The sequence below is a fragment of the Colossoma macropomum genome, unplaced genomic scaffold (genome assembly GCF_904425465.1).
Source record: "Colossoma macropomum unplaced genomic scaffold, Colossoma_macropomum, whole genome shotgun sequence".
NCBI classification, from domain to species: Eukaryota; Metazoa; Chordata; class Actinopteri; order Characiformes; family Serrasalmidae; genus Colossoma; species Colossoma macropomum.
The window spans coordinates 9,392,616-9,404,610 of NW_023494806.1; the positions used below are offsets into that span (position 1 = coordinate 9,392,616).

General features: G+C 37.5%; 1 protein-coding gene across 1 annotated transcript; it reads right to left on the reverse strand.

Moving 5' to 3' along the window:
- Window positions 1-8,426: 8,426 nt before the first annotated feature.
- Window positions 8,427-11,694, reverse strand: LOC118827470 (fucosyltransferase 7). The gene is made up of 2 exons (XM_036598838.1): window positions 11,630-11,694; window positions 8,427-9,579 (listed from the first exon to the last, which is right to left on the reverse strand). Exon 2 carries the CDS (start codon window positions 9,459-9,461, stop codon window positions 8,427-8,429), a length of 1,035 nt encoding a protein of 344 aa, XP_036454731.1. The 5' UTR covers window positions 9,462-9,579; window positions 11,630-11,694.
- Between the last annotated feature and the right edge of the window lie 301 nt (window positions 11,695-11,995).

Sequence of the window (11,995 nt, forward strand, 5' to 3'; positions counted from 1 at the left end):
TTACATCTTAACCATATACTTATGCGGAAAAAAATGGTGGAATTTTCCTTTGTTTAATATATATATATGTGTGTGTGTGTGTGTGTGTGTGTGTGTGTGTGTGTATCGCTGTTGTTGGAAGAAAACCTTGTATCTCCGTTTTTGATGTTTTTCAGTTTTTGACATAAATTGAAAATACCTGTTGTCCTTTACATTGTGTGTAAATTTCATGGTGAATGGACTAAAAGAAAAAACCTATATATATATATATATTTTTTTTTTTTCCCTTCATTAAGACTGGTATTAACTGCAAAACATTAATTTCAATATGCAATTCAACAATAAACTCTACAATGTAAGTTTGTACAGAAAAACTGAAGTGCTGGGCATGTCACTGCAAATGAAGAAGCTGCTTTATATGTTTTTTCTATTATTAGTTTGCTTATCATGCTTTTGATATCATTATACTGTATTTTGTTTTTACATCTGAGTGTAAGTCAACAGTAACATATGCATTTGTACACAGATACTCTATTTGTGTTGTTTAATCATTTCAGTTCACTATTTTATGATATATGTATAAACAGAATGGTGCAAAAATCAGAGACCAACCTGCATTTATTTTGTTTCCAGTCAAAACAGCCATTATGTACGAGTTCATTTTTCAGCCTCAGGAAAAGATATTCAACAAAATCCTCAACAACTAAACAAATATCAGTTTATTCATTGTTTACAGTGTCTTCCATTTTTTTCAGGAGACTCACTTTCAGTATTTAAAGAGGCAGGAATGTTTTTCCACACCTGCAAAGTTCAGTCTTAGAAGTAGGTTTATTTTTATGCTTCTCACAATTCAAGTAATCCCACCAAACACATTGACTGTTGAGGTCTGGACTCTGGGGTGGACAGTCTTTGCACATTTTCTTGTTTTTTTTTATGTGATTCTTTTTCTCAGTAAAGTCTTCAGTAAGGATGGACAGAAGCACCTGAGGAATTTCCAGATCTGAAGCAAGATTGGAGCTTGATTGTCTCCTTTCTCTCTCAAAGCTTTAAGTGCTGTTTATCTGGTGGGGACAGTTTTGGTGGTCTACCAGCTCCTGCACGGTTGTTCTTATAACTATTTTTTAAATTTTTGGAAACTCCTGTTTTTTCACTGATTTTTCTTTGGCTTTCTTCTTCCTTATTAATGTGGATTATCTTATATGTAGCCTGCACATCTCCTGAAATACTTGAACTTAATGGCTGTTTTGACTGGAAATTAAGCAAACAAAGAGTGGTCTCTGACTTTTGCACATTATTAGCAGGTATTAGCAGGTAAAGACACATTTCTAAATGTTACTTACTTTGAACTTTTCTTTTTTTTATCAGTAACTTTTTCTAAATACCATACTGGCTAATAAAATGTTCCTGTATATGCAGCTGCAGTGAGTGATTATTCAGCCGTTGTATGACTTTCTGACACTGATAAATAACAAACCCTTGTGTGGTGTTCAGGTCTGCGGGACCCATTTTCAATGTTTACCAAAAGAAAAAATGATGTGATTTATTATTATTTCAACCTCAGATTCCTTTTCAGTGACACTGTTCACCCCCTACACATTTATATTACACATGTGGTGTTGGGCTGAACCCGTAGGGAATAAAGTGTGGAGGTGTTGTTTCCCTTCACTCTGTTCTCCTCCTACATGGCCTGCTGTTAGTGTGTGTGTGTCTGTCTATGTGTTTGTATGTATGTGTGTGTGTGTGTGTGTGTGTGTGTGTGTGTGAGGGTGGACAACATGGACAGGCTGCTGACTGGCTACAGCTGCTAAAGGAGAACTCTACGCTGGACACTTGTGATATATTAAACGTGGTATTTTTAAAATAATTGTTATGGTTGTATTGATTTAAAAATAAAAACAATAATGTGGTGGGTCCACCAGACCACTGAGTAACAAAAACATCAACACCACACAAGAGTTAAAAACATCACAATACACATGACTGTTCAGTTTTACTAGCAGATCTGGCATGCAAACAAACGATGTATCACTTTATAGTATGGATCTAAATTGTTACAGGACTGTTCATACAGTATATATGTGTGTCTGTGTGTGTGTGTGTAGTGTTAATTTCGACCACTAGGTGGAGACAAACAGCAGGAACATCAAGAACACACAGAGGTCTTTTTTTACATCCTTTTATCTAACTTTATTCTTAGCAACAGAAACAGGTAGAGGTGAACTGAGGCCAGCCCAGGTTACATATGTCAAGAACTGAAGATTTTAAGGGCCAGTAGCGTGCAATATCATGGAATGATTTTTCTCACTTTTTGAAATGAAAGAGTTTGATGCAGCGTAAGAGCATTGCTAAAGTTTCAAAACATACTGTTCACTTCCCAGTCTGTAGAGTCCATAAATAGAAACTAGGCCGAATTAGAAATGTTTCTTGTGATGTCACAGAAGCCACCACATTTACATGTATCCACCCGTTCAGCCTACAGCAGTTAAGCCCTGCACATTCTCCCTCAAGTTCTTTTTGAATGTGACGCAGTACAGGGCAGCCAATTAAAAGAAAGCTCATTTACATATATCTGTCTTAAAGGCACAGTTCCAAAAATGTTTAATTCTAACAGAAAAAGAAAGGTCGGAAAATTGTCAACAATGAATTGTGATTGTTTGTGGTACAAAAACATGGAAACATGGGAAATAAAAAAAGTCTACTGGTCATCAGTGAGTGATATGTAAGAAAGAGGCAGCGTGTTCCAAAGAGCTTTTGTCTCTTCCACGTCAGTAAAAATATGACTGCATGATGGGAGACCAACAGTGCTGATCTGGTGAAAGAAGTGAGAAGTGTCTTTCTCTTCTTTTGTAAAAACTAATTTGCATAGTCTTCAGAGTTACTCTCTGCTCAGCAGTCTTTGCCCTACAGTAATATAACAGAGTTTCTACATGATTCTTTTAAGAATATTACAGTAAATTTGTCAATTACAATACTTCACTACAGGACATTACACAAGCATTATATATATTACACAAGCATTATATATGCCACAGTACGTCACTACAGGACATTACACAAGCATTATATATATTAAAGTACTTAACTACAGGACATTACACAAGCACTACAAAGTATTTGGTAAGTGGAGCTGATCAAATGGACAATGAGCATAGAAACAAGGAGGTGGTCTTTTTGTTATGCCTGATCGGTGTACTTGGCGAAATAAAATGATTCTGATTCTGATTCTGAATAACAATTCAGACACCAAACATTGACTACTGATTGACTACGTTTGGTAAGTGAGAGATGCAAATGAACTATTTTTTTAAGGAAACAAGCTGCAGCCAAATTATTAACAACCTTCTGGAAACACTACAGAGTAAGATTGAGCTTCTTTTTATTTCGATCACATAAACCACACAAGCTTAGAACATGCTATAAATCATATAGTGAATTCAGACATTTACAGTTACAGTAGTTTGTTGTATGATATTTCACAAGTAACAGATTTCTGTAAGACAGCACTAAAGGAATTTTATACAGCAAAAATATAATTATTGCATTAGTATCATACAGTACTATAGAAATCTTTATCAAAAAGATGGTCCTTCGAGGGTTCTTTAGTAAAGAAAATGGTTCTATATTGAACTACAAACATTCAGAGAACCCTTTACATGATTAAAGGCTTTTTTGCATCTTGAAATGGTTCTTCAGATTGAGGGAGAATGTGTTGCATATGGTTCTATATAGAACATCTTTGTAAATAGTTGTATATAGCACCAAAAAGAGTTCTTCTAATGTTACAAGATTGACATTGTAACAATAGCAGAACCCTTTTTGGTGCTATATGGAACGCTTTTCAATCTGAAGAACACTTTCATGATGCAAAGAACCATGTAACCCCTTAAAAGGCCAGCTGGCAGCCCAAAGTCTTACTACACACTTCTATAACCAAAGAATAGCTCAGCCAGTTTGAATAGAAGTCCCTGTAGTTACACTGTTAGAAATAAAGGTTCTGTGCAGGTACATTTTTCGTTCAATAAGGTACGGCTTCCCTTGAGGGTACCACCCCAGTGACAAGAGGGGTACTGTCCCAGTGACAGTTTCATACCTTTTTTTTCTGAGTGTAGTTACTGAATAATAAGCCTTAGTATATAATAAGCCTGAGATTCCTAGGGGTTAATCATGCAGCATGTTGTTTGAGTGCTCAGTTTTCTTTATAGAACCATTTCTTTACTAAACCCCTGAAGAACCATCATTTTAAAGAGTGTCTTATAAATCTTTTCTGTGAAGGAAATACAGTTATGGCCTATAACGTGTCCACAGGCAGCACTCTCTGCTAGAAAACCCCCAGATTGCCTCCGATTCATTTGGAAAGAGCAGAAATGCAGTGTTTTTTACACCGGGTGATGCATTCAGTGACGACTTGCTGTGATAAAATCGTGAATATGGATGAATATCAAAGACATACCAACATCCGCTTACTCAGACTGAAACCTCCTCTAATGGAAGTGACAGCAACTCCCTGGTATTTGAGTGAAAAATGCAAGTATGTAGATTTAGAGCTAATTCTGATTTTTTTACCACTCAATTGAATGCTTTACACGTGGCAGCTTATAAATCAACGGTTTACAAGCAGCCCAGTCTGCCGCAGTTCAGATGTAAACATGTAAACAAAAGTGCTTAACCCCTTAAGATCCCAGGCTTATTACATACTAAGGCTTATTGTTCAGTCACTACAGGGACTTCAGTGCAAACTGGCTGAGCTATTCTTGGGTTACAGAAGTATGTAATAAAACTTTGGGCCTGCTGGTAACCCTGATCATTTAAAGGGTTAAACTGTCAGTTTATGTTGAATTCTGACCTGTTGCTACTGCATGCATTTATGGAGGATACAAACAGAGTAAAAAATGGAGGCTCACAGACTCAAACAGGCCAGAAATGTCAGATGATGCCCACATGCTTTAAATATGTCCTAAGAGGGGCTTGTGGTAACAGGTGTACTCTACTGCTTCCACTCAGTTCTCAGTGGTTGTGGTAAAAGTGAGATTTACAGAGGGAAGCTACATGCAAGGTGAGAATAAGTAAGAACTGTCCTTTCTAACACAATAGCACAATATCAGATGTCTAGCTGAATGACTTTTCACTGAGGCCTTCTGAAAATTTCTATAGTCCTAAAAATAAAGGTGTAAATAACCTCTACATTTGAGAACTTCATTTTTCAGAGTATTATTTCCTACGCAGAGGGGCTTTTTAAAGTCTAGCCTGCACATTTGGAAGCAAGTAAAGCAAACATGCACATTTTTTTTGTGATGCCACAGAAGAACCACTTTTGGTTCCCTGGAGAACCTCAATAGTTAGTCCTTTAAAGAGCACTTTTTGTAAAGAAGATCCTTTTAAAGCTTGAAGAACCTTCACATGATGTTCAAGACCAATGAAAAGCATCCAAGCCAAGAACCATTTTACTTTAAAGAGCACTGTTGCCTGCAGAGAGGGAACCTTTATAGAGTCCGGCTGGAAAATGTTACAATAGAAGGGTTCTTTGGAGTGATACCACAGAAGAACCATATTTGGTTCACTGAAGCAGGGGTGGGGAACTGAGGGCCAGAGAAGAACGTGTCATGGCTGCTTTTGTACATGAGATGTTTCATCTCAAACAAGGGTTGGAACGCAAGTGGTGCAAAATGGTGCTAAAGGCCTCACCAGATCTAAAAGAGGGAAGATTTAGCGACCAGAACCTGGCCAGCTCATTAGAACCAGCAACAATTGCTGTGGCCGTTAGCCAAGCAGCAGAAAACAAGTCTATTCTGAGTAGCCCGGAAGGGTGTTCCATTTACATCTAGGCATAGTGCAACAAACACTTCTGCACATTGGAGATCATTTCTTAAGATATTCTATAGTGGCTTTCTTTAAAGAGAACTGTTGCCTGCAGAGAGGGAACCTTTATAGGTGGTCCAGCCAGAAAATGTTAAAGCAGGAGTGCCAAAAAGGGTTCTTCTGAGTGATACCATAGAAGAACCACATTTGGTTCACTAAAGCAGGGGTGGGGAACTGAGGGCCAGAGTCCAGCACAGCCTGCAGATTTCTCTGTAAACTGTTGAGGAGTTGGGCCTTCCCAGTCAGGAGTCCCCCTCCCTGCATTGAAGAACGGATGGTTGCTTTTGTAAATGAGATGTTTCACCAAGTTTTAAAGAACTCCCAGTTATAAATGTTTCTCCTAGAACTGTAAAGCCAGCCCAGGAACCATTTAGAAACCTATATTTTTGCAAGTGAGGCACTGAAACCTTGTTAGTTTTATAGAAGAGATTGAGTCTACAGGGCACTTAGGATCTAAGAGTTGTTCTGTTTTCACTAAAGCACATTAACACATAGACCACACCCTCGCATGGATATAATCCTTTCTGACTCAGACAGGCACTCAGTACCTTTTTTCAGTTTCACAAGCAAGCATCTCAAAAAAAGTTGGCACGCAAGGGGTGCCAAATGATGCTAAAGGCCTCCTCACCAGATCCTAAACAGGAGAGATTTAGTGGCTAGAGCCTGGCCAGCACATTAAAACCAACAACCGTCTTATTACCACAATTACTGAAATTATGACATAAAGAAAGAACACCATAGATCACCAGAGGGTATAGACAGTACCCATCGCCTTTAGCTAAGCTGTGAAAGAAAACACCAAGAGCGTGTATAGGCTGTACCTGCGGCCTTAAGCTGAGCTGTGAGAGAAAACAGTTCTATTCTGAGAAACCCGGAAGGGCGTTCCATTCACATCTAGGCAAACATTTATGCATTTGACCAACGGGTGCAATGCAACAAACCCTCACACATATCGGAAATCATTTCTGAAGATATTCTATGGTGACGGTGCACTTGCTTCACCGCTTTCTTGCAGTGCATTAGTTTACTTCACCCACAAATGCGTTTTTGTCTGGCAAGTGTTGCGAGTTTTGAGAAGTGTCACAGCATGCCTGCAAAAATAGCATTCAATGTAATGAAAAGTTGAAGCACACAATTCAGTTTTTGTCAAAACAAGTAAATTCTTTAAATTGGACTGCTGCAATGCTTCTTTAGAGCCACTTCATAATGTTAAGTTTAAAATGCTATGCTACTGAGCTGCACTATGCTATTGTAATTAAGAAACCATAACATAACTAGAATGTTTGCCCCTTAGGAATTTTATGATTGAACAAAGCAATAATAAGCTCCCACTGATCTTAGTTGTGCTTTGAATGAGCTCAAACACTCGCTTGAGAAAAAAAAACACCCAACATGAATCTAACAAGAAAATAACATGTAAGAATTCCAACAGTAAACGAAGCCCTGTGCATCTTTCATACAGTGATAGGAAACATGGCAGCACATAAAAGCTCTGATTCTACACCCGGAAAACCTATAACAATTCTATTGTTGCCAGCGATACACAGTGAGCACAATTTATTTGGACATTGCACACTAAGATATCGGATGATGAAAATTTGATAATATTTTATTTGCTCTTTGTCAGTTTCACAAGCAACATAAACTCACTTGACCAATCAACTTACTGTTGCCAGCTGTTGGCATGGTGACAACCAAGATGACAGCTCGGCTGCATCCCAGCAACGTCAAAAATATTAGTTTGACCTGGGCTTCATCACATGTCGTGCTGCATTTCCAAAGGCAGCTCAAACTGGGCAGCCAGAGCTAGAGTTGTGTGCAAAAGTTTGGGCGCATCAGTCAAATTACATGTTTTGTTGATTGGAACTAAGTTAACACATGATTTACAGAGAACACATTTCAGCATATTTTAATGCATTGTTGCAGATTATTTGCTGAATTTCACATATTGGGAAAACATAAAACATAAAATGTGGACATTTTATGCTTTTTTTTCTGTTTTTGTTTATTTTTTTATATCTTAAACTCTGCAAATAAACTGTGAAATTGTGCACTACAATTGGCGGAAAAATGCCATAGTTAAGTTAGTTCCCTGTAGAGAATGCTTTACCCTTATTTTCACTTAGAAAATCAGTTCAGAAAATCAAAACATGTTCTTTACCAGAAGTATAACCCTTTGCATACAACTCTATATGCAAAACCAATCGTAAACATTCAGCGCCTGAATAAGGTTGCAAAAATCTTAAAAATAAAATATTTTGATGCCACTTTCACTTTCCTAAAATGGGAGGTAGGCTCAGTGTCATTGTTTGCCCATTTTATAAAGAGCAAATTATATATTTACGCTCTTTAGGATCGGACATGTGTTTTATATTGTGTACTTCAGCTAATGTTAGTATTGCACTGTCATTTTCAACCTCCCTAGATTCACTTAGCTACAACAACACAGTCCAGCTCAGTGGTGTAGTGGTTTTAAACTGGGAATTCATTGTTATGTGTTGACTTTTACCCCTGAAAACCTCAGGCTTATCACATACTAAGGCTTATTATTCAGTAACTACAGGCACTTCAATGCAAATTCATTCATGGCTCTACATGTTGACCCAGCTGTAAAGGTCCTGGTAGACTTTGTGTGTGGGTAGTCTGTTGTAGTTAGAGCAGATAGTGCACAGTCTCTCTGTCCAGTCTGTGAAGGTCTTCACTTTGTGACTGTCATGCCATCTGAAGTAGGACTCATAACTCTGTCTATCAGAGGCCAGGCGCTTTAGAAAAGCAGCCAGCTCCTTGACACTCCTGAAGTCATTCACATGGATGAATGCATCGCGGGGCACCAGGCGTTCATAGTTAGCTCTAGGGGGTCCAAGCACCACTGGGACGCTCCCTGCTTGCAGTGAGTTGCGCCACAGCTTTTCTGTGATGTAGTCCCTGTACAACGAGTTTTCAAAGGCAAGGTAGAACAAGCACTGAGAAATAGCAGGGAGTAGAGCTTTGTTAGAAAGTGGTCTGCCATTCCAGCGACCGTATACCTCAATCAGCTCAGCTGGAATGTATTGCTTCAGTTGCTGGAATACCTTAGACCTTCTTTGGTGCTCCTTGTAGTTACTGACCACCCAGGCCACAAGACAGTTCCTCTTTTGTGGTATGAGGTAGGTGCTGTTGTTCTTCTTCGGAACCAGCTTTCCATACGGCACAAAGATGTCCGCATCACGCCGATAACTCATCGTCCAGTTGAACAAGCCATTATAGGCTGTCAGATTGCGGTTATTCATCGGAGGCTCTAGCGACAGCCAAACCCACCTTTGCCCCAGTGGACGGGACAGATGCAACGGCAGCTTGGAGCGTTTGGTCCAAAGCTCATGGTAGTGGAAAACCACAATGTCAGCCTGAGAGAACACAGATCGATTGTTCTCAAGGAAGCATCCAGGGATGCCAAACTTGCTCCAGCAAACATCCCCCTTCAGGCTGTAGGAGACTCCGAAGGGCCAGTGCCACAGCAAGATGGTCAGGTTTTGGGGACGAAGATGGTCTTGGTTGGGTCCTAGCCACCAGAATACCAGCACATGTAGCATCAGAGAAGTGATGCTGAGGAACACCAGGGCAGAAGCTGAAAGTCGTCTTGACCACATTGTGAAAAAATGAGAGAGGGCTAATGTGGAAGGTGGAGTTCCAGTTTAACCACAGCAAGGGTTTAATCTTCTTTCACAACTAAAAACTGTGCCATTTATGGAGCAGGAGGGGTGCCACCTAATTAGCAAATGAGTAATCAGTAAATTTTGAAGAATTTGTTAAAAAAGAGAAGCAGTACATGAAATACAGTAATGAATTAGCAAATCAATCAATAAAACAATGCAGACTGTAATTTGTTAATGAACAAAACAACTGAAAATAATAGACTGTAAAAATGGTAATTTACTTCATGTAGTAACAAGCAAATTAAATAGTTTATTTAACTCAAATAAATGCTTTGAATAAACTGTTTATTTAAATGATTTAAGATTAATTAAACTAGTTTAATTACTTGTTACTATAAGTTGTAATTTTTTACTTTAACAAGGCATAATAATCTAACAAAGCATAATAATTTAATAAAGCATAATTGAAAAAGGAATCAATATAGAAAGTACAATTTGGAAACAGATAATACAGTAGCTGTAAGTTAACACAAAAATTATGATCTCATTCAGTATCTTATTGATATTTAGTGTCAATATTACTTTTTTCTGTACCTTACAATTCATTTTTTTTACTTTATTTATTAATTACATTATATATTTCAGCTCCACTTACATTATATATTTCAGCTCCATCTATTTTTCTTCTACTTCTCTAGTCTATTTATATTTCCTCAATTAATTTCTGTATTTTGTTGATTTTCTAAGTAAAAATAAGTTAACACCTTACAGAGAACATGCTTAAACCTGATATTGTTTGCTACAAATTTTAGTGCACAATTTCTATTTGTGTGCTGAGTTTTACATCTTTTAAAAAATAAAGCATAAAACAAAAACATGTCACAACTTTTGCACAGGCCACATTTTATGTTTTATTTCTTCCCCAATATGTTAAATTATGCTATAAAGTGTACAGAAGTGTGTTCTCTGTAGAGGACGTGTTAAATTATTTGCACTTAGAAAATCAACAAAATACGTAATGTAACTTTTGCGTCTGGCTGTTTATGACATGCTTTAAATAATTAACTCAAATGTAAAAAGCAGAATGTGTGTATTTTCAGAATAGCTAGTCATTTTCACTCCAGACTGTCAAATTAGACTTATGAGGGCACATTGACTGAAAGAGGTGCTACTTACTGCCAGTCTACCAACACTGCACTGGAGGGGGTTACAGTTTAGCAGAGTATCTATTAATAACTTCAATACAAATGAAAACAGGAAGAAAGTAACACAATACATAAAATATCTGCTACTGTAACATAGATCATTAGCTAGAAAGCATTTTAAATGTCATAAACATTTGAGGGTTAGGATTAGGTTTTGGGTTGAGGTTAAGGTTAGAGTTAGTATTAGGGCCAGGGTGAGGGTTAGGTTGTGGGTAAGGTTGGGTAAGGTTAGGTTTTGTGTAATGGAAGTAACATATTAACAATACATCTACTTAACGTAATGTATCAACAGAACATCTATAAGATATTTACTTCAGTGTATTCAGATCCTTCACTACTGCTACTTCACTGATATGTTGTTGTTGTGTTACTGATAATCTGTTAGCAGTTTATTAATCATCTATAAGGGACCACTCCAAATAAAGTGTTACCAGCAACTTTTTTTTTTATGTATTTATAAATGCTACCTTAAAAAGAATGTTTAAGCACTGAAAACAAGGAATGACCCTTTCAAATAAACTAATTTACTTTTGAGATTTTCATTTCCTTCATCAAAGTAAGAATAATGAGACACAGCAGGAATAATAAGAAAATGTGGCCTCTCTTTAAGGTTTAGGCATTTCTGGTCATTTCTGAGTGCCAAATACTGTTACGACAACTTCAACCCAAATATGGAAGCTGAAAAGACAAAAGTAAGAACATAAATGCCTCACAATGCTTTCATGTTCTATGACCTTTCGAGAAAGTTGTGGTTTGACTGCATCTTCTTTTCGGGAAATCTCTGGTTATAAATTCAATGCACTTTACATCAAATCTGAAACCAAGACATAATGTGCTCAGTAAGTCATGACAGTGCTACTACAGCATGGTCATAAGCAGAATGGAGAAAACAGGCTGGTCATTCTTGCTTTTTAATCCTGGATGCCTTCAGTAAGTGACTAAGCCGACTCTACTCACCTCCTGAAAGATGCTGCTCTGGAGATAAAGCTGAGTGATACTGTAAAGGCAGAGTGTCTTTTTTGTCGTATAGAGTGTCTAAATGGGTGTGTGTGTGTGTTTGAAAATGTATCTTGCTCAGCCCTGCCTTCGTACCACCTCTCCATCTCAGGCACTTTCACAATCAGAATCATGATCTTTTTATTTAAGTAGAAAACACAGCAGTTTAGCTGTTTCTCTTGGTGCAGGAGTGAACATAAATTAATCTGAGATATAAAATATGCAAAATGACAAGTAACACAGTGTGTTTTATTACAGTTAATTGATTTTTAAAGAATTAAACACAGCAGCAAACTATTAAAAAAAGTTTTCTGCAAACATAATTAA

Coding starts and splice junctions, on each gene's coding strand:
- LOC118827470 (XM_036598838.1), bottom strand. CDS start 9,461: ATGTGGTCAAGACGACTTTCAGCTTCTGCCCTGGTGTTCCTCAGCATC.